The following is a 23655-nucleotide window of genomic DNA, read 5'->3' on the forward strand; positions in this document are numbered from 1 at the left end:
ATTTTAATATAGTATTTTCTTAACTAATTTTATATATGTATGAATTTTAAACTGCACGTACATATATTTGCTAGAGTTTTTGTGCACCTACAAAAAAATAATTTAGGAATCGTCATGTTTGTGATAGTTAAGAATATATGACCTCAGTTCTTTTTTTGTTTTATGTATAAATATCAGTCATCTTGCAATAAGAATCTCAAAAACACATTCTTAATTTTTTTTTTCGCTGTGAGATGTATAAGTATTTGTTTTAGATTTATTATATTTTTTTATTAAAATATTTTTTCATCTAGTAATTTAATCTTTAATAGTTAACATTTTGAATTCTTATTGTAATTTTGTTTTCATGTGAAGAGCGATGTGAATTATTTACATTTGGTTGTTGAGCGTAATAGATATATAACTAACAAGCATGACAATTGATTGTTGCACTAACAAGAATACTTATTTGATATACATAATTTTATGTTTTCGTTACTACTTGTTATTTAAAAAATAAAATAGGTGGTGAAAGACTTGAATTATATCTTTTTCATTTTTATTTTATTTTCCAAACTGATTTTAACCTTTCTTGATTATATATTAATTACTTCTTTTGTCGTCTACCCATAGATTATATATTAATTACTAAATTTGGTAATGTAGTCAATCTTTATGAGCTTGATAATCATTTTTTTGTAAAGATTAATTCTTTTTTATTTTTGGCGGACCTTATTTGATGAGACGTGAAAAAATATAATCCTAAATGGATTATCATACTTTATGTTTTATGAATTTACTTAATGTATTATTTTTTGAATTTCTATGACTTATATTATTAATTTTGCATTAAAGTAATTTCTTACGGGAATATCTATATAAAAAATTTGGTTGAATTTATAATGTACTATTATATAAAAATTAGACATGTACTATTATATACTACTACTTTAATATATTTGGTGTGAATAATAAATAGATGCAATATGTAATTTTTTTGTAAAAGTAAAATATAAGGTGGCACAAAGAGAAGAGAATAGCATATAACTTTATTAGTATATATTTATAAGAAATGGAAAAACTGATCATAAGTTTTTTTTAAATGATCATAAGTTTCATCTGTTAGAATCTCATTTAGGACTGAATAAAAGAAAATGTTTTTTCATAGTTAAGATGAGTTAATCAGTCGTAGAAAGTAGAAACATATACAAAGAGAACTGTTGAAATATAGTATTACATACAGTGAAACCTCTATAAATTAATATGTTGGGACTACACCAAAACTATAATTTTTTTTATTAATTTATAGAGATATTAGTTTATCGATATACTAATTGAACCAAAAACTTAATTTGAGACTGTAAAATTATATTATTTTATAGAGATTTTTAGTATATATTAATTTATGAAGTATTAATTTAAAGAGGTTATACTGTACTTTTTTTAGTTTTATATATTTCACAAAACAATATAGAAAACAAAATTTAAACTAAATTAACAACTGGTTCGACGGTTAAGATGAAAAATCAAGCCATTGTATAAATTATGGGTCAAAAGACGTGAAGCTGGATGTCAATTGCTAAAAAAAAAGTTAGAGAGAAGGCTACAAGTAAAATTCCATAAGCTTAGACAAGATGTTGAAAAGAAAATTACTGGTTTACTTTATTTTTCAATCTAAAAAAGAATAATTCTATAATAAAGTTTGAATTTGCTCTAATGGTATTCTATTTTAGAATAAAATTAATTTTATATTTAGAGTAAACCTATTTTTTACTCTATTATAGAATGAAAAATAGAATATCATTAAAATATTTTTATGTGAAAGGAAAAAGGAAAAGAACAAAAGAAACATTTATAAAATGGGCATAATGAGAAGAGAATCAACATCATGATAATCAACATCAAAACAATGATAACAAAGGAGCAAATCAATAGCACGGTGTTTTGGTAGTGGGAGGAATGGACTTAGCGGCGCCTCCTAAAAGGGCCCCAACACTTGACTTTCTCTAACAAATTCCGGTGATTCATTATTGTGTTGTGCTATATATCTACTCTATTAAAATAGAGTCTTATTTTTATCTACTGTAAAATGTGGTTAGATCAATTCACAAGAAATCCAATATATATTACTTAATATTTAAAGAAAAATGGAAAGGATATTATTCTCCTACATTGTAGATTTTTGTGACCATGATCTTAACAATAGTTTGGTAAATATTATATATTTAAATATTTAAATAGTAAATACATTTATTTGACAAATATATACTTCCTCCGTCTCTAAAAGATCCATGTTTTAGAGAAAAAAAATTGTTTCAAAAAAATACATTTTTTACATTTTCAATACATTAATTAATGAAAAATTGTATTTTTCAAAAAATACAATCATGTTTAATAAAATCTCATTGGTTAAAAGTTATTGGAAATAGTTAATTAATAAAAACAATGTATTGGAAAATACAATTTTATATGACAATTTTATATGTTTTCTTAATAAATGTGAAAAAAATATAACATGGATCTTGTAGGAACAGAAGGAGTATTTGGTTTACATAATCGTAGGTATATCTATATATTATATAATTATTGTAAAAAACATTTTACATAAATTTTCGCATCTATATATATACATAATATTTTGGGATCCCGTATTTTATTTGAAATAGAAAATATTGTTATAAAAATGTAAAAATAGTAAAAATTACGATTTTAAAAAAAATAGAATATGATCGAGGTTTAAATTATTGTAACAAAAAATAAATTTCACATATATTTTAGTTATATAATATATAATAATAAAATCAGTTACATTACTATTAATTTAAATTTTGTAATAAAATGATAACAATATCTGCGCATCCGCGTGGGTTAGAATCTAGTTTTACTTATAACCATCCCTAAAAGTCGTGACAAAAAAAAAAAAAAAAAAAAAAAAAACCATCCCTAAAAGTTGTTTGCTTTTAGCCGTTTATACAAGAAGAAGACTTAGTCACATTGTTAAGTATTCTTTTGGCCGGTCCATTCATATGACTGACTTGTAGCCAAATGGTGCTAGTATAGTATATTAAGTCTCGTACTCTTGCTCCGTTGCTGGTCCGATTGGGTATGGCAAAAACACCAAATTTTCAAACTAGACCAAACTATACTTTCTCTAGAAACAAAAATGTATGTTATTAACAATGAATTTTTTTTTAATAAACTAATTGTAGTTTATTAACTTTTGTATCCAAAACAAACCGACCACAGTCGAACCGGATATTTTTTTTTATGTTTTAACTAGTATTTCTCTATCTACAAAAACAAAAATCCAAAATCCTGCACACATGAAATGAAGCAAATGGTCAATTCTAGGTTCAAAAAAATCAATTATTAAATAGAATTATTGTTGGTGAGTTTCTCATATTAGAATACTAATATTTTAAATAATTTAATTGTATAAATAAAATTTAATAGTAAAAAATCACAAATTCAAAAGAATTATTAGTGGTTTAAAAGTATCTCACAATTTTTTGAGAGTCATGAGACTTTTTTTTAACTTTTTATATTTCTCTCTCTCGTATTGTTATTTTATTATTATTTTTGCGAAATTTTTTTTGGAGATTACCAATATTGATGTTTTAAATAGACCAGATCTGCGCCTTTAATTTCTTTATAAATCATAAGAAACCAGCGCCTCCCTGCACTAGACCAGGTCGGCATGTGGATATTTATTCACTATCAGTTCATATAAATATACTAAAGTGTGAGCGTTCTCTGTGTTTGTAATGGCTCGACTCTTTTTGCTACAATCATTTCCAGGACAAAAAAATTACAAAATCATCGGTGACATTTTTTTTTGGTAACAAACTAATTTATAAATCTAAACGGAGATTTCAATACAAGTCGAGGCATGGCTATAGAGAGCAGACTTCACAAGAGAGTCCGCTACACCATTGTTTTCACGACGAACAAAAAAAAACAAAGACGAAAGAGAAAGACTAAGATAGTAACTTGATATCCATGAGAACTCCAAAAAACTCCACCAAATATGACTTCGAGTTTATAGCTCTAGCGAGCTCTTGTGAATATGTTCGAAATCAGATGTTAAAGAGGGAGATCTATATATACTTACTAAGTGCTTTCTTGCACTATGCACATAAATAAAAATATTAAAATTTAAATCATATTTAAAAAATAAATATTTGTTAATTTTTAGATTTTATTATTTTCTAACAATATTTTAATTTTAAATTTTAATTTAATTATATGTAAAAAATAAGATAAAATAAATATTTTGTTATAATTTTTATTTAACATATATATATATATATTTATATCTATATACTTAAAACTTTATTCATTGTAATAATTTTATCTGTTTATTTTAGTTAAAATATATTAAATAAAATTTTATAAAATTATTGCTAGGAATATAATTTCAAAACGTAAAATTAAATAATATTTCTAAAATTTGTAGATATTAAAAAGAAACTAATGATAATGGAGTTAGAAAATTACAGTTTTTTAAAAAACACTGCATAAATATTTGAAGATTTGTTTAAGTAATAAAATTATTTAAACTAGTAAAATATTATTATATTTCTATTTCTACTATTATACTATTTATTATTATGTTAATGATGATTTATGAATTATTACAATATTCTAAAACAATTACCAAAAATATAAAACAACATTTAATATATATTCACATGTGATGACACATGTCAAATTACTTTATCAATAATGTCCAGGAGATTTATTTTGTAGTCTCAGTTCATTTAAAAGGAATTTGGTTGCAGGGATTATGCCTTCACCGTAAACACTTATCATCTCTTTGTGTACGTGCAAGATCCGTGTGCAGCCCCAGCTTCATCTTTAGCTCCTCCATGTTTGAAGAACTTATCTCTCAGCAATGTTCTTTTGCTCAACGAAAGCGAATCCTCTTCAAATACTGATATATCGTTGACGCAAAGCACTTGGCGACTTGGCGTATATGTAGCTATAGAATACTGCACAAAGACACCATAGTTAAAGAAACAAATGCACATAAAATAACACTTGCGTGCATTTAGATTTTTATGTTTAAAGCTAATAGATTATATTTTTCTATAATGCTTACATGTTTTATGACAGTAAACAATAATAATTTTTTTAAAAATAATTTTATGCTATATATAAATCATATAAGTAGAACTAATTGTATTTTCCAGATTTAGAAAATCTCACGGAAGAAGAGTTGCTAGAATTGTACAATTTTAAAAGATAAAAGGTACTGACAATTTTTGATGGAGTAATGTATTACAAGCGTTATTTTTCAAGTGGCGTTTGAAGGCTGAATGGCTTGACAAAGTCCCAAAAACCAGATTTTTAATCCAAGTCATTGGATGAACACATAAAAATTCATCATATTAAATAACTTAGGCACAATGGATCAAACAAAACAAGCAATAGGGACCGTAGCACTGACTATTGGAGTATTACAACTTCAAAAATACTGATCATCAATAGATAAATTAAAATTTATCATCAAACATAATTTCGATGGTCCTCCACTCCTAGGAACAAACAAAATATAATTGTTCAATAAGTGGCTCACATCTTTCGTATCTGAATGAACATTCAGAGTTTAGAATGATGATATACAATCTATTGGGCAAAAAAAGACTTATGCATGCTACTATATGATTGTTTCAAAAAACAAATGCTACTATGTTTCTTCCCAATTTTACTAGGTTTCACATTTTATATGCTGATTTTAAAGAAAAATATTCCATTATCAAAATAATCATAGGTGACGAGTTAAAAAACAAAAATATAGTAAACTCGTAGAAGAGAAGACAGCAATATATATAGGCAACATACGAAAGAAGTATGTTAATATATTTGGATGTACGTTGCTAGCCACGATTCCACCGGAAGGTTACATCCAAGTTCTGGCGTCTAAGGCCTCACTACCACGACTCCCTCCGACTCTCTCCGGCAGTTTCATCGTACCTTTCAGATACACTGATGGAATTGGAGATGAAAAGAGCATCAACCCTTTCACCATCTAGCTCACTGAACAATTATATTTACTCTACGGAATGTTTGAGATTCACATAGTCTCCCGGGTCAATATTGTCGGTATTAGGGCTAACCTCGTCCGTCTAATGAGTCATTTAGCCAAATCTAGCTTCGCGACCGGCAGTTATGCCCCATTCCAGACCTTTTTGTTTGAATATTTCAACTTCAACATCAATTCCTACTATCTCATGCTCGTTGGAACAACCGTTTCATGGACAAAGTGAAATTTATCTACAGGTTTCCTTACTTAGAGAAAGCCTCTCCTTCTAACATTTCTATCCTCTGTATTATTGTACTGTTTTTGGTGTTCATTTTACTATCGAGTATACCTCCGGTTGCTATCGTCTTACTGTTGAGCACGGCTCCGGTTGTCGTTCATCTAAGCCCGCAAGACCTTTTAATTTTAATATAATCAGTTGCACGGATTGCAAAAAACTAATTTCTTTCTCCAAGACCTATCAGCCACGGTCGTCTTTCTTGGCCAGATCCTCGTTTCTCTGGCGTTCGGCGCTCCTAGCCGTCCTACACGTAAGAAAAGTAAGATACAATGACAAAATCTGAATATCGAGAATTTAATTCGAGTTCGTCCTACACGTAAATCGAAATCCTTCGAGCATAACAATAACATCCTATAAGAAAGGAAAGAAAATCTCCAAAAAGGCCCCAAAAAAACCAAGGCTGGAAAATATCTACTATGGGGCATCCCCTCCACGATTCTCTCGTCTTGCCTCCAGGTCAAACATTCCTTCTCACATGATAGGAAGAAAAGGTTCTCATGCTAATTCTGGGAGATATTTGACAACCATATTAAAACTCTATGCCTATTATAGCACTATATGAGTTATCTACTGGCTCAGGCACGACCTCCCGTTCATAGGCAGGAAGACATCTTGCTAATGAAAGCATATCGAGACTTCTATTATCTGATCTGACTACACGCTATTTAGATCAGATAATTCTACGGCTACGCAACCATAAGACCATGTGCCACTAAGGCTCTGAGCCATAATACATATATCACTACAAGAAATATCGGTATTAATAGCACCCGAAAAATGCTATCATATCGTTTTCATAGCGTTTCGAAGAACGCCGTGATAGCCGCAGCTATAATAGACCCCCCCCCTAGCGTAGCGTTTTTCGCGTGCTGTAACAATATACAGATATTATAGCGTTGGCCCTGTGTTATATTATACCTATTTATAGCGATTTCTTTTCGCTATTTAAATATTTTATGTGGCACTTTTCGTGTGCCATAAAATATTTTGTTATGACATTTGTTTTTTGTCATGGAATACCTTTTTGTAACTCAGTTTGTTTTGGATTTTTGAACATTTAATAGCAATTTTTTTGTGCCATTGAATATTATAATACAGCGTTTTACTTGTGCTATAACGTTTATTTTCATAGGTAATACTGAATAGCTAATATTTTCTATATTGACACATTTTTCGGTTTGATTTACTATTTTTTTTTATGGGATATAGAATTGGAAAATATTGTAAAAAAAGAAAATTAAAAAATAGAAATTTTAGTAATTGTAACCAGACTAGAAATATGCAAAAAGCACTATAATGTGCTGACAATTGATTCATCATATAGCAAAAAAACACATACATAAACAACAGACATAAACAACATACATAAACAACAATTAGTAATGACGGCCAGACTTGGTTCGCGAGGACTGTCCTTGTGCTTGTGGTGGGCGTCTGAAAAGAGATGAGTTTCTGAACATTGGGTCGATGTCTTCTTCAGGTTCCTCAATGCGTGTCAAGTAGCCAAGAGAGGTTCTGAACTCTGTTCTGGTTATCTCCTCCACATCATTTCCTCCCGAGGACTGTCCTCGTTCTTGTTCTCTGTTGAGTGCTTCTTGTTGTGGTTTTTGTTTTTGGAGTAGTTGTGGTCTCACTCCAGATGCCGGCAGTGCACATACGATGCTCTTCCTTCCTTCCATTATAGTTTCTATACTGTAAAGTTAACACAAGTTAGAACTTTAATAGATATTTGAATATGAATATCTAAACTGAAAATGAAAACTTATTCGAAGAAGAAATAATAAATCGAAGATGATATTTGAAGAAGAATAAATGGAAATCGAGTATCTCTGACCTTTGAAGAAGTTCCCAACCCAGATCTGTGAGGGTTCGAATCTATAAGGATCTGTAAGAGTTGTTACCTTTTTAATTAGAGAAATATATAATAATCATACAGATGAAATAAATCTAGGGTTTAGACTTTAGAGGGCGCAGACCTTTTGATATGGATGAGTTCGATGGAAACCCAGAGAGAGAAATCGTGGTCGCTTAAGAGAGAATCATGGTTGTTTGAGATGGAATCGTGATGGGTAGACAGTGATTAGTGGTGGGTCGAGGTGGGCTCGTGGTGTCACAAAGAGATTTGTGGTGGTTTGAGATAACTCTCTAACCTAGTTTGCGGTGGGCGTACGTTCTGAGAGAGAAGGAAGGAGATAAAAGAAAAAACAATTCTGAACCGTTAGATTAACATTTACGAACGGACAAGATTATGATCCTTGCCTTAAAATAATCAACCAATAGGAAGAGAGAACGAGGATAGCTGATGGATGGTGGATTATGGGCCTTTGATCTGAGATATCAATCGATGGCTATTAAAAAAAGAAGAGAAATTATGTTTCTGGTTATTTATAAATATTTTTAAAATTATCTAAAATTTGTAAAAAATATAATCATGATTCTAAAATATAAATCTAACTTTAGACATCAATTTCTAAATATATAAACCACTAAACACTTTAACTACACCAATATACCCTAACCCTCAAACTAAACACTACATATGCTAACCCTTTCACAAGAAAGATAATGTGGAAAGGGAACTACATCATGTATTTTGTGATTAACATATAATTTTGTCTTAATGTGTGTTATAGTTTCTTTAAAACGACCTCAAAACTATGATTAGAATAAACCTTAAAAGAAATCTCTAAACCTAATCACTAACAAAAACATGAGAATCCTAACCCCTATCCTTGCCCTAAACCGAGAATAGTGATTTGTTCTTTGTAAACTAGATATGGACATTTATCTTATTGGGCCTTTGTAAAACTGAAATGATAAAATGGATCAAACACAATAACATAAAGTCTTAACTTAAGTAAATCATTCAAACCATACAAACATTTCAATCCATCCGACACATGAAAAAAAGAGAAACACCGAGTAATTGAAAAACAAAAGCCATGTTCTGAAACAGCAAACACCAAGTCATTTATGTCAACAAGAACTTAAATAGTTGCATGGTTCCTTCTGCTCTTTTGTCAAACCTGAAAAGTAAGACATAACCTTCGGTTCACATTTATGCAAGAGTGCTTCCAAGTGAGAAAGAACAAAAAAATAAACAAAACTCTCACCGTTATAATTTTATCCTCTGGCCAAGCAAGAGTGCTTCCAAGTGCATCTTCCATATACTCAATCTCAGATGAAGTCCTCCACACAGATGCATCTTTCACCTTCACAACATCCACAAAGACTCTACAAGCACCAAGCCCCAAAGGCTGAAAGTGGACAAGATGCTCAGGATTACTCGAAGACCAACGTCCTTCAGCGACGATCACCTTGTTTCCAGACAGATCCAGCAGCTGGATTTTTTGATTTGGCTTGAATTTGTTACGCTGCAATCACAGAAAGCAAAAACGAAGCCAAAATTCAAGCATCACAGAAAGCAAAAATGAATCAAACAATTCAACAATATAGTTGTACCTCAGATCTGCGAAGAGGAGATGCAGGAGTAAATGGTTTCTTAGGAGCTGGTGGAGTTAATGGAGACTTCTGATTCTTAGAAGATGAACTCACTGCTTTAGAATCTGATTGTTGACGACGTGGAGAATCTGTTATATCCGGCTCAAACACAACGCAATTTGCAGGCCATGCTACATAACAGTTCAGAAAATCCTCCATATTTGTCTTTCCTACAGTAGGCCTCCATATGAATGCCGTTGGGTTTAGTACCTCATCGACAAACACTTTTACTGCATTAGGACCAAGAGGAAGTCCATTCACCAATGATTTTGGTTCTTTAGTCTGCCATCGGCCTAAAGCAACCACTTCCTCCTTCTGTATATAGTCCATGAGCTTGCATTTGTTAACTGAACTTGTGAAAGGGCTCTGCCAAACACAACAAAGACATCGAACAAAAATGACTCAGAATCATACTCAGGTATAGAGGAAAATCATACTTAGGAACAGAGAGAGAAGAAACTTAACTGTAGGAGCATTGTCTTCTGGAATGAGACCTGCTGTTGCAACAATACAGTGATCAGAATGCCATGCAATCATTTCGCCAACTGCATCCTCCATAGTAAACATATTATGTGCAGGTCGCCATAAAAAAGTGTCTGCTTTTATTGCAGTTTCAACCAAAACCTTCACAGCGTGAGGCCCTAAAGGAACCCCATTAACTAACTCATCAGCTTCAGCTGAAACGACCCGTCCCTCAGCAACTTTCTCATCGACAGAAGCCCAGTCAACCAGATAACACTTGGGAAGTGATCTGGTATTATTTACACTCTACATGAAGTACAAGCAATGTCAATGAAATGCAACTATACAATTTTATAGACAGAGTAAGCCAGATTAATTAAATTCATACCTTGTTATAGGAGTTTTCACTGACATCAGTTGCAGGACCCTGATTATTCATTCGGCGAAGGGCCTTCTGTAAATCATTAACCTGTTCCTGCAGAGAGACCTGTTTTTGTTCCATTGCAGCGATATAGTTGTCCTTAACCTGTAAACAATTCAATTTGGTCATGCTAATGCCTCTGCCCATCGCTCGCAACCGTCCAGGTTGATCAGGTCCCAGTATCTGAGATAGCATATCGTTCTTTGGATTTGTTGTCGTTGAATCGGCATGACCCTCAAGTTCGATCTCTGATGCCTTTCTCTGGAAACACATTAAAATTTCAATAATCACAAAGCAGCAACCAGCAGATCCAACTTCTTAAAATCAATATGAAAACTTACAATCTTTTCAGCTGCATTAACATTGACAAGAGTACCATCCTTCTTTGTTCGTGATTTCACCCAAACTCGGAGCCTCGACACTTTTGATGGATCTTCACTTGACTTTACCAAATCTTCTCTCAGCCTCACCATTCCCTTACGGCCGCAGGTGTGAGGAATCTGATTCTGTCTTCTTTCTTTGTAAGAGTCGCTGACAACCTTAAAGGCCTGACTGGTCTTCTCTTTGACAAATTTACGCCATTCAGCTGTAGAAACATTGTTCGGTTGCAAGCTCATCCTACCTTTAATGGTTGGAGCTTTTCTAACAGATGTTACCAGACGTGATTTGGATGCTCTCCACAAACATCCCATCTGCTTAAACACAGCAGCCTTTTTAAAGTCTTCGTCCATGTCAAACCTCATCTGTAGTCAGCAATGAGACACATTCAAATACAAGTAAAATGGATCGTAGTTAAATGTAAATTTTTTTCTTATTACCTCAATAGATTTCCAGAGCACAGTCTTGATTTCTTCACTGACTTGTCTCCAGTTATCAATGATCACCGGAACATGTTCACGAACTAAGGGACCCAAGTAGGAGGATAACAGTACAGAACCTGGACCACATGGATCCCCCATATCTGTGAAGTCGACATGTTGCCTTTCAGTTGGATCCTTGGCAATGTGTTTCATCTTTGTAGGTCCTCGGCGTCTTTTACGCTGTGATGTAGTAGCTGTGTCAGTCTGAGTCTGCACATCATCATTTGCTTCTTCCTCCATTTCATTCTCCTCCAAGTCCTCTGCTTCTTCCTCCATTTCATTCTCCTCTGTCCTCATTTGATTATGTAACCAGTGAAAGACCTAGAGCTAAGACGAGGACCGTAGGCCAGCCATTTTAGTGTCTCATCGTGATTCTCTGAGCTAATAGGTATCTATAACAAAATATGTTAAGTGTCAATACATATCTATAGCCAAAACCAGAAAACTAAATTGTTGCTCATACTATGAAAATTACCTGGTCTTTTAACCAAGAAGCAAATTTTTGTGAATGAAGTCTCCATAATGTTGTTGCATCACGTCTACATTTTTCATTAGTGTCCTGTAGATGCTGTAGGTGCATGCTTCAAAAGGATTCAAACAATGTATTAGCTACGCTATAAAGTCACAAGCGACAGTAACTAAAAAAACAACAAGTAGCTTTGAAAGACTTACTCCACATAAGGTTCGACGATTGCCATATTCTGAATCACAGCAAGATGTATAATCTTCATATCCTTCTCAGAAAGAACACGACAAGTGGCTGCAGATATTGGACGGCCTTCAAGAATAGAGCTGCTCTCGAACTCAGTATTTCTATCAGGTTTCTCCTCATAACTTGTTGTTTTTTTCAAGAACTGACTGCAGAACCTAACACATTCCTCTGCAAGATACGCTTCAGCAATACAACCCTCTGGTCTTGCAAGGTTTCTTACAAAGTCTTTCAGCACTTTCATGTATCTCTCAAATGGGTACATCCATCGGAAATGAACTGGTCCACATAACCGAGCTTCCCTGGCTAGATGAACTACCAAATGCATCATTATATCGAAGAAACTTGGAGGAAAAAACCTCTCAAACATGCAGAGGGTTTCCACAATTTCAGTTTCCAATACTGTAATTTTCTCTACATCGATTACCCGCTGACAGAGATGATGGAAGAAAGCACACAGGCGGCCAATAGCTATCCTAACACCTTTAGGTAATAATCCTGTCAAAAATATAATTTGAGAATAGAGTCAGGACATCTTAATCTTGACTATTAGAAAGTTTAAAGACTCAGTTAATACCTCTAATAGCAACTGGGAGAAGCTGTTGCATCAAGACATGGTAATCATGTGATTTCAATCCTGATATCTTAGATTCTTCTAACTTCACACACCTTGATATATTTGAGCAATAACCATCCGGACCTCTGAAGTCCGATAGCCGCTTGCAGAATACTTTCTTCTCTTTGCTGGACAGAGACCAAGGAGCGGGAGGAAGGTATGTTCTTTTCCCACGGGGTTGAGGATGTAAATCCTTCCTAATACCCAGCAGTTCCAGATCTTTTCTCGCGTTAAGACCGTCTTTTGATTTTCCACAATGCAACAATGTAGCTATAAGGCTTGCAGCAACATTTCTTTCCACATGCATAACGTCTAAGTTGTGTCTAACTGGTAGATCCTAGACAAAACAAACACAGATAATAGTGTCAAAGGAAGGTGGTGACTGCACAATTAAGAAAAACTGATATATCTTCAGATTAGAAACATACTTCCCAATAAGGCAACTTGAAAAAGATTGACCGCTTCTTCCATCTAGATAGCTCTTCCTCATCAACTGCTTCTTCCTCTTCCTCTGAATCACTGGATTCATCATCCGTATTGGAGTCTGATCCAACCGTCTCATTAATCTTCCTCTTCCTACCAATTACTTTCACATTTCCAAAATCATTCTTGTAATTTCTAAGTATATGGCTTATGTTATGACCACTCAGAATTCTACCCTTTTTCCCATGCTCTGCTTTCCCATCAAACCATGCTTTCTTTCCTCTATAAGGATGTGTGGGAGGAAGACCTTTCCGATGGGACATATAAACGTGCTTCCTGCAGTTACTCAACCACATACTGTCTGTGTTTTTTCCACACACAGGACAACCCATTTTGCCCTTTACTTTGCAGCCTGCAAGATTCCCATATGCTGGAAAATCCTGAATAGTCCAGAGAAGCATAGCTCTTAATGTGAAAGTGGTGTGGTTGACTGCATCATACGTTGACTCTCCTTTTTCCCACAGGTGGTTTAGATCCTCTATAAGCGGTTCTAAGTACACATCAATATTGTTACCAGGTTGGCTTGGACCAGGAATCAGCAACGACAACATGATGTTCTCCTCCTTCATACACTTTTCAGGTGACATGTTGTAAATGACAAGCAAAACAGGCCAACAGCTGTAGTTCACATTCTTCATGTTGAAAGGATTGAACCCATCTGTGGACAGCCCAAGCCGAAGATTTCTTTCTTCAGCGGCAAATGAAGGGTATCTGTCATTCATTTGATTCCAAGTAACAGAATCAACCGGATGTCTGCTTTTTCCATCAGTGCTCTTATTAGTAAAATGCCACCTCAAGTCCTTTGACATGTCCTCTGACCTGAACATCCTCTTCAGCCGTGGGATTATGGGAAAATACCTTAGAACTTTCTGTGGAATACCTTTCTTCACATCACCTGTGCGCAAGTTAATCTTCCATCTTGAAGCATTGCATTTCGGACATTTGTCTAGCTTCTCAAACTCCTTTCTGAATAGACAGCAGTCATTCACACAGGCGTGTATCTTCTCATAACCCATATCAAAAGATCTCAAAAACCTCTTCACTTCGTACAAGGACGTGTGCAAGACATTATCCTCGGGTAGCATCTGTGGCAAAGTCTCAAGCAGCAGATCGAAGCTTCTATCAGACCAACCACTCTGTGTCTTTATCCTAAAGAGTGAAACAATTGCAGAGAGCTTGCTGTGGTTAGCACAACTTGGATACAGAGGTGTTTCTGCATCGGCTAGCTTAGCAAGAAACTCATCTTCTGCCTTATCTTCACCTTCAGCAACCTCACTTAAGTCACCATGCCTAAGAAACTCTTCATCAACAAAGGCAGCTGCTTGGTATAACCCTAAAATCTCATTCCTCTTCTCACTTCCATTGCTTCTACTGTCAGTCCCTGACATTACTTCTCCATGGTGATACCAATCCTCCCTCATCTTGTAACTCAAATCCATTCCTCTTGTTACTAGATGATCCACAATAACACTGGCTGAGTGACGAGCTACGTTGCGACAATCAATACATGGGCAAATGATCAACTCAGACTCTCGCAAATCTGCACCAACACACCTCACAAATTCCCACGCACCACTCTCATAACCAGGATCAGCTCTTCGGTTTAGACACATGAAAGCATAATTTCAACACTCTTAATCACACACAAAAATTCAGTTCCTATAATATATATTGTTTTTCCTTACCTGTTTAGATGAACCCATGACTTTTCGACCATTTTATGTTCTAAGTTTCTAACCGATAGACCAACAAAATCAAACAAAGCCATAAGATTATGTCAAACATACACCAAACAGACACAATGACATTCACAGAGGAACACATAAACAATCAACGATTCAATCAGATACATCCTCTTCAGTCATTCAAAATGATCAACAAGAAACGACTTCTATTTGGCTGAAAAAGAATCACCTGATCAATAAGATCCTTCGGATTTCAACTCCACTAGCTTCACTCGAGAAAGGAACAATCAAAACCTAAAACCTGCAAAGCAAAAGAGAAGAGAAAGGAACACTCAAAGCTTCAGTCGAGAAAGGAACAATCGTGTTCGCCCATGACGATATCAAATGCAAAACGGAATTGATTACCACCTGACTTCTCGTGATTCTGTAACCTGACTTCTCTCCTCCTAATCTTCGGTGAACTCGAAATTGTAAAAGCTGAAACAAATCAAAGGAATTCATCTGAGAAATCAGATAAATCAAAGGAATTACAGACAAAATCGAATATGGGTTCACCGGGAATCTGACCGCTGGCGAAAACAACACCGTTCAGACACGAAGATCGATCAAAAATCGGAGAGATTGGGCTTCCCAATCATTTTTTTTCTTCGATGGTTTCTATGTGAAGAGTGAAGGAGAGGCGGAAAAGGTTAAAACTAAACCCAAGTCTTTTGCATCGCGACAACACTTTACTCTGTTTTACTGTATTTTTTGTTAATTTTTTCCTGGATTAAATTTATCGCTAGCGAGGAACTAACGCTATGAAAAAGATGGGTATCGGATTACACCATTTTTGGTAGCAGTTTGAGAATTCGTGCTACCGTGAACTGCTACCAATAGCCATATTTCTTGTAGTGTATATCGTAAATCATTGCAATGCAAATCCAGGTTCAAGAATCCACTAAGATCACATGATCACGTATGGCTCCATGCCAGAACGGCACAAAAGATGATATTTTTCCCAAATCCTCGCAATGAGGCACCCACTACTGGGCCTTCACACGTCCATGCTAGGATGACCCTGGAAAATCTTCAAGAAACGATATCGGGACTCATACTACAACTTAAACTTATAACTATATGTTACTAATCAGAGCCATTTTTTTTAACTCAAAACTGAATATTTATAACTAAAGATGATATTCACTACAAGAAAACATGTTTGTTTCCAATGAGAGAGAGAGAGAGAGAGAGAGAGAGAGAGAGAGAGAGAGAGAGAGAGAGAGAGAGAGAGAGAGAGAGAGAGAGAGAGAGAGAGAGAGAGAGAGACCTGTCACTGTCAGTTTTGCATAGTGAAAGAAAATTTTAATTTTATCAATTAAAAACTTAATTTCCGACGAATTGAAACCGTCATAAATTTGCCTATCGTCAAAAAATTAGGAGGTAATACTTTGCATCTCAAAAGTTCTAGTTTCATCAAAAAATTGACGAATTTCCGACGATGGAAATTATTATAAATATAGATGGATTATCTTCCAATATTTGTTAAAAGAAAATTGACAAATTTTTTATGACAAAAGTCATTACCAATATTGATAAAATGTCGTCGAATTAGCGCTAAAAATTTCTGATTAATTTTCAATGACAAAATGATTATTAATACCGATGGACTGTCATCAGAACAGATTTCCCATTGACGGACTTTAATACTAGTGTCAAGGGAATATCGTCGGATTTCCATTGGAAATTTCTGACGAAATTCTAACAAATACCATTTTTATTGGAATTTATGAAAAATCGGTCAGAAATTCTGTTGGAGTCCAACAATCCGATTAAAAGGGAGACACTAAAAAACATGAAGGAAAAGATATATCAAGTATTAGGGCTAATTTTTTTTTTGTATTAGGGTTAATTAACTTCATACAATAGTATTAGACTATTAGGGTTAATATGTTGAATAATTAAATTGTGGATGCAATAGCATGCTCATCTTTTTTTTTTTTACTTTTAATCACCGGATATCCATTTAAAACCTGCAGTGGATGTCCAATTGTAAACATGGCTTGTTCTCTATGTTCAAATGCTGTTTAGGAAGGGTTTTGAGCTGCTCGTCCGATCCGTACATGTTGTGGATATGTATACTTTTTTTAAATATATTGTGGAGGAATTTCTTTCGTAATATTTTTAAAAAGCTATGTATACATATAGTTTGGCACAATCAAATCAACTCTAACATCTTACAATTTTATATGGTAAATACAAGAAATTTATCGCATCCATTTTGGCGTGAAGAAAACAGAAGCAACATGCACATGGAAAGGGTCTTAATAATTCATTAACAATAATCTTAACTAGAGATTGACCCGCACACCCGTGCGGGTGTTAATTTTTACTTTCTTATAAATCGATATTTTATTTTTATTTTTATGTTTAGTATTATATATTTTATGTATCATAATATAATTAATTGCATAAGTACTTTTAGATTTCTATACATCATAATCGAACCTGAATCAAATAGAGTAATATGATTACTTTTGGTTATTTGGTTATTTTTAGTTTAATTTGAATTCAATATACCCGAATTGAATCGGTTAATATTCTTACTGTTCATACAAATATCCGTACAGGCGTCAAATACATTAGTTTTTGGATATTTGTAGGTTTGTATATATTAAGACTGAATTCATCTAGACCCGATTCGAAACACACATGAAAATTTATAATACCGAAATGAAGTCTAGTTTCAAAACTCAAAAAGCATAATAACCCAAAGAAATAACTCGTAGCTGAATAGTTATCCGAATGTCCATGTCTAACCGATACATAAGTAAATAAAAAAAATATTTGTTAACCATTTTAAATTCTTATCACAAATAGAGTGGTTTCATTCAAATATGTCGAATTATTATAGTTAATATGTAAATAATCCTGGCAAAATATTATAGTAAATATAATTAATGAGATAGTTAAAAAGTGAGAAAATGAATATAAAAGATAAAATAAAAAAATTGAAAACAAATAAGTTTTGTTTTTCATGTCACTATTATATATCATCTATACGTCATCATATAATTAATCATATTTTATATGTACCATAATATAAGTAATCATATAATTAATGTTATTTTATACGTACCATCATATAAATAATCACATATATTATATTTATAAACTTAATATGAAATATAAAAACCATAATTTAAGTTGGTGTTTTTAATTAAGTTATGTATTGTATTTTTCTTATATATAGTGAAAATATATTTTTTAAATGGTTATTGGAAAATATTTTAGTAAACTTTTAAAAAAATATATGTATATATATATTTGAATCAATTATTTATATAAATTAATTTTAAATTATTATTTTGATTTGAATTTTGTATAGAAATAATTAAAATTGAGAAAATGAATGTAAAAGATAAAATAAAAATGGAAAACAAATAAATTTTGTTTTGTACTTCTGTAATAAATGATATTAACTTATTTAGTAAATATAATAGATGAAGGGTTATAATTGATTAACAATAGAATAAAAATCTTTTAAAAAATCAATTAAGATAAGCAAGTATTATTTTGTACTGTTATCCATGTTTCCAAACAATTCTCATTTATACTATTATCCAAGTTTCCAAACAACTCTCAAATGTACTTCAGTTTTAATAATATAGATAAAACGTAACTAGTGCTTTTGCTCTGTTTCCCGCGAAATAAGTAAGCGTTACCATTTGAAAATTTATTACATTTTTTCACTGGCTATGTAACAATTGATTCAATTGCGTGTGATCCAGGTATAGAGGGACTTCACTTCATAGCCAAAGGCCTAACATTCCGTAACACGGCTGGTCCGGCCAAAGGCCAGGCCGTGGCACTCCGGTCATCCTCAGACCTCTCAATCTTCTATAAATGCTCTATTGAAGGATACCAAGACACACTGATGGTTCATTCCCAACGCCAATTTTACCGTGGCTGCTACATTTATGGAACCGTAGATTTCATATTTGGAAACGCAGCTGTAGTTTTCCAAAACTGTCTCATCCTCCCTCGCCGCCCGCTCAAGGGTCAAGCCAATGTAATAACCGCACAAGGTCGTGCTGATCCATTTCAGAACACAGGGATCTCAATACATAACTCAAGAATCCAACCCGCTCCTGATCTAAAACCGGTGATCCGTACTGTTAAGACGTACATGGGCCGGCCTTGGATGAAGTACTCTCGCACCGTGGTTCTTAAGACGCATTTGGATAGTGCTGTGAGTCCATTGGGTTGGTCACCGTGGACTGAAGGTTCGGTTTTCGGTTTAGACACGCTGTTTTATGCTGAATATAAGAATACCGGACCAGGTTCGTCCACTAAGTGGCGTGTTCGTTGGAAAGGGTTTCATGTGTTGAATAGAGATTCTGATGCATCTGCTTTCACTGTTGGAAGATTCATCGCAGGTACCGTATGGCTGCCACAGACAGGCGTACCCTTCACTTCCGGGCTCTAAGGCCGGCCATTGTTTTGTTTTTTTTTTTGTGCTTAAATTAAAATTATATAAATTTTTTGACTCCGAATATAATTTCATTATGCTTATTATGAATAAAGTTTTAACTGTGGAGGGAAAAACGGGTACATAGTAAAGAAAAAAAATACGAATCAAAAGTATATACTCATACCGAACAGGACGAGACTTTTGTTTTGTCCATCTCTACTTTTAAGCATTGCTTAATAATTGTAGAAATAATGTAGAAGACACAAACTACAATGCTTTAGACACAAAGCAAGCCAATCTGAAGTTATTTCGGATAATGAGAAGTACATAAACAAACAATCAATGAAATCAAAGAAGAAGAAAAAAGAAGCCCAACAGTTTGTATCATACAATTTCACCAATGAGAGATCAGATCTAACAGAAAAATACTGGAACCAAGGCGAGCAGAACCATCACCAAGCTGAAAACTAGATTCCACTTTCCATTTAATATTGATGTTGCAGAGCTATGGATCTGGTCCCTGCAGGAGATAACCAAAGAGAAGAGTGCTTAGGATATTCAGATCATCATCAAAGGTGATATGAGAGGAAATGAGAGGTCAGTGTGCTTACTTCTGCATGCTCTTGAGAGCACCACAGTAAAGAGCATTTCCAGGCTGATCCATTTCTGTGCTACCGTTCTCCTCGGGGTTTATGATTCGCATGTATGTTTCTTGGCCAAGATACCATCTGTCAAGATTCTGAACTCTGATGTTCCAAACTCCGGCATTATCGAGGGAAAGAAGTACTGCAGTCCATGCCCCTGGGTAAACCTGAAGCAAAACATTAAAACAAAAACAAAACATGTAAGTAAACCTCCTGACAAAATTTACCATACAGAGAGACAGATTGCAAATGTGAATCAACCTCAACCGTGCTTCTTGATGCTGCATCCCAATTATTATAAGAGCCTTTTTTGTCTTCAGTCCAGTTACCAAAGTCCATCCTGGAACACCAGATTTTAAAAAGTCAAGTCAGAGCAACTAAAACTGTTAAAAAATGTAAATAAAGAAAGTATGTCATGATTTTCTTACGCAACAACGTAAAACGAGTATCCATCAATATGGAAGCTCTGGACTTTGGTGTCATTGTTCTGGAAGATAATTTGAATAAAGCCTTTGTATGTCGCGTTGATGATAGAACTCTCCAAACGTGGAGGTATATTGTCAGCAGGTCTCTCTGGGAAATCCAGTTTATAAACTCCGTTCACTTTATGCTTATCCGCAAGCCTCATGGGCGTGCTTGGGTTCAGAAATGAAATCCCATTAAGCGTAGCATGAACTGACCCATTGATTTTGGTTGGAGGCATACTCCTCAAGATGTATGTGTCTGTGATGTTTATCTCTCCGTAGTGATATGATCCCTGCGGATTTGGACGAGCACCACTTGCAGTTGTGTTTTGCCTGCACATGAAAAAAAGATCAAGTTTACATGTAAACGTCTAAGTTTAAAATATCCATTTGCTTGAAGGGGTGTTGTAGACATACCTTATGGCTCTTTGTTGGTTCATTACAGACCAAGGTTGAGAAACATCAGTCGCTGGAACTGGAAGAGGACCAGAAGCCTGTCCTTTGGAATTGGAATAATGGAGAACGCCAACACCGGTGACTCTTTGCCACGCTGTTTCATTGACAAACCTTGCACTCGCCACAATGTAGTAGTCACTTGAGGCGTTTTGGTCCATGGTGACCAAGAATGAATAAGACTGTCCCACATGGATATCGAAATCGGTGAAGTTTGTTTGCAAGTTGTAGTGACCCTCAGTTTCAACTAAGAGCATTTTGTGGTTCTGAATCCTGAAGTTCAAGCTTGTCGAGGTACCAACATTGTGAACACGGATCCTGTATGTTTTCCCTGCAACAATGTAACACGGATGAATAAAAAACAACTACTCAAACAAAAGAGAACTCTCAAAGATATTAACCTGGATCAACATCAATGGTTTCATACTGGATTCCATCAGGTACACTGCTAGTGTACTTGTAAGGACCTTTCCCATTGATGAGGACTCCATCAGGCATCCCAAGTTCTTCACCAGAGTCAAGTACACCCCTTAAAGCCTATGAAAGCAACAAAGTTTTCACCGATATAATAAAACCATTGGAACATATAATCAAAAGTGAAAGAACACCACACCAGTAGAGTGGACTTACTGTATGGTTCTGAGTATACCAATCGCCAATCATAAAGCTGATTTCGCCATCAGGCTCGTTGAACGGGATAGGAATACGATCCCGGTTATTGATTATGATTGGTCCAAAACCACCAGAAGCTCTCTGAAGGTTAAGTGAGGGGAAATAGAAAAAACTTCCGATTTGATCTTTCACTTGAAAGCTGTAAGTGAAGTTCCAGTTCGGAGGGATGGGACAGTTTGTGCCAAGAACACCGTCTTGCCACGATTCACCCCGCATCTCGATCCCATTCCTTAACAGAATTGTTCAAGCAAGACACAATGTTAGTAAACTCTGTTGCACTGAATCAGAGAAGAAGAGATAAGAATGTTAATAATGATCACCAGGTGAATAGAAAAGGCTCATCCAAACGATTGAAAACATTAACATCAACATTGTAGTTTGTGGTCACATTAATCACAGGGCCTGGAAATTTCCCATTGATAGCTATAACCTGCAAGGAACAATATCTATTAACACTGTGGATGTAATTACATTTTTTTTTTTTTTTTTCTGAATGACTAAGACGTTCAGGCTCATAGGCTCCTACCATCCCCTAGAGCCAATTACATATTCATCATAAAAATCAACCAACATTCAATGATTGTTGCCTTTGATCGAATATCAAAGATAAAATAGTGATTCTGTAACATAATCTGATACGATAAACTGAAAACGAAGCAAATCATCTTTCCTTATGAAAACGCGTAAGAGGAAGAAATTACAATGAAATTAAAAGTTTTTTTTGTGGAACTAATTTGTCGCAGTAAAATAAATGTGACTGATATGACAAGAGCCATATAGTTTTTAACAAGTTTAATAGTGAAAAGCTGCACTAGAGAGAACGAAAACCCGTATATAATAAGCTAAACGAAACCTGTTGAGGAACGCCGAGAGGAGAAGCAGTGATGTACGAGACTTCAAACACGTAGGAGACGGAAGGATCGCCGGCTAGAGAAAATCCACAGAGAAGAGCCAAGGAAAAGAGGAAAGGGAATGTAGTAAACCGCGAGAAGAAATAAGCAGCCGCCATTTTTATGATGTGGCTTAGGTAAGGAGGATAGGTTTCGCTTATGCTTCGTTGATCTTCTTCCTCTACGAAGAGAACATTACCGAGAAGAAAAAGAAGATGAAGAGTGTGCACTTTGTGAAACTGCTTCTCTGGCAAATGATGATTTTATTTTCTTCTTTCTGTATTAGTCCATAAACGCGTTTTTAATCTTACTGGTTAACCGGTCCGTATAACTTGTCAATTATTCATATCTTGTCTATATAGAAGTGGTTGTGAAATTGGATAACTTACTCAAAACGTAATGATTCTCTTAGATTTTTGTTTACCTTTTCTTTATTTTTTTTGATTATATACCATATGTGTTACCATCTTGTTAATTGTTGTTGGTTGAGTAAAGCATTCATTTCTTTAACTATGTGATCTATCTATACTATTATTTAACAAATAATTTTGCTTATCTATCGTGGTTTCTATAATTTTAGGCTATGTTGTTAGTTTTAATAAACAACTAGATCTTGATTCGCACAACCGTTGTGCGGATCTTTTTTAATACTAAAATATTTCAGGTTATGCAATAAAATATATCAATAAATTATATAATTTGGTGTTATATATTATCTAATTTTATAATAATATTTGTGCGGCTAATAATATTGTTACTATAAAGTTTATAATTTTTGTAATTTTGTAACAATATTTAATTTAATTAATCACTATATACCAAATTCTCTATTATGTAGGTTTAACTTAATTTAATTTCCAAATATATTTCAAATTTAGAAATAAAAAAAATTTATGTAAATTAGTATTGTTACATAATAATGTTTTCAAAATAAAACAAAAATTATTTAAATCAGTATTGTTACATAATAGAGAATTTGATATATAGTGATTAATTAAACTAATTTAGTATAGTTGTTTAGATAATAAACCGAATTGGTT

The 23655-nt window shown here is 34.0% G+C and overlaps 3 protein-coding genes across 7 annotated transcripts; 1 reads left to right on the forward strand and 2 right to left on the reverse strand.

Moving 5' to 3' along the window:
• Window positions 1–158: 158 nt before the first annotated feature.
• LOC117131897 lies at window positions 159–18147 on the reverse strand. 5 transcript variants are annotated; one of them, XM_033284907.1, is made up of 4 exons: window positions 11505–18147; window positions 8279–11429; window positions 8137–8187; window positions 159–7994 (listed from the first exon to the last, which is right to left on the reverse strand). In XM_033284907.1, the coding sequence occupies exon 1, from the start codon at window positions 14965–14967 to the stop codon at window positions 13288–13290; it is 1680 nt and encodes a 559-aa protein (XP_033140798.1). In that variant the 5' UTR covers window positions 14968–18147; the 3' UTR covers window positions 159–7994; window positions 8137–8187; window positions 8279–11429; window positions 11505–13287. The 5 variants fall into 5 exon arrangements, with proteins under 5 accessions (XP_033140798.1, XP_033140800.1, XP_033140797.1 ...); XM_033284909.1 differs by having other exon boundaries at window positions 8279–10169; window positions 10269–18147; XM_033284906.1 differs by having other exon boundaries at window positions 159–1230; window positions 1418–7994; window positions 8279–18147.
• A 374-nt stretch (window positions 18148–18521) lies between these two features.
• On the forward strand, window positions 18522–19903 carry LOC103852276 (probable pectinesterase/pectinesterase inhibitor 59). Its single transcript, XM_018656413.2, has 2 exons — window positions 18522–18528; window positions 18738–19903. The coding sequence occupies exons 1-2, from the start codon at window positions 18522–18524 to the stop codon at window positions 19505–19507; spliced, it is 777 nt and encodes a 258-aa protein (XP_018511929.1). The 3' UTR covers window positions 19508–19903.
• Window positions 19782–22979, reverse strand: LOC103852143 (monocopper oxidase-like protein SKS2). The gene is made up of 9 exons (XM_009129050.2): window positions 22579–22979; window positions 22046–22155; window positions 21684–21954; window positions 21455–21590; window positions 21018–21384; window positions 20565–20933; window positions 20398–20476; window positions 20104–20303; window positions 19782–20012 (listed from the first exon to the last, which is right to left on the reverse strand). Exons 1-9 carry the CDS (start codon window positions 22732–22734, stop codon window positions 19907–19909), a joined length of 1794 nt encoding a protein of 597 aa, XP_009127298.1. The 5' UTR covers window positions 22735–22979; the 3' UTR covers window positions 19782–19906.
• Between the last annotated feature and the right edge of the window lie 676 nt (window positions 22980–23655).

The sequence above is a fragment of the Brassica rapa genome, chromosome A02, assembly GCF_000309985.2.
Source record: "Brassica rapa cultivar Chiifu-401-42 chromosome A02, CAAS_Brap_v3.01, whole genome shotgun sequence".
Taxonomy (NCBI): Eukaryota; Viridiplantae; Streptophyta; class Magnoliopsida; order Brassicales; family Brassicaceae; genus Brassica; species Brassica rapa.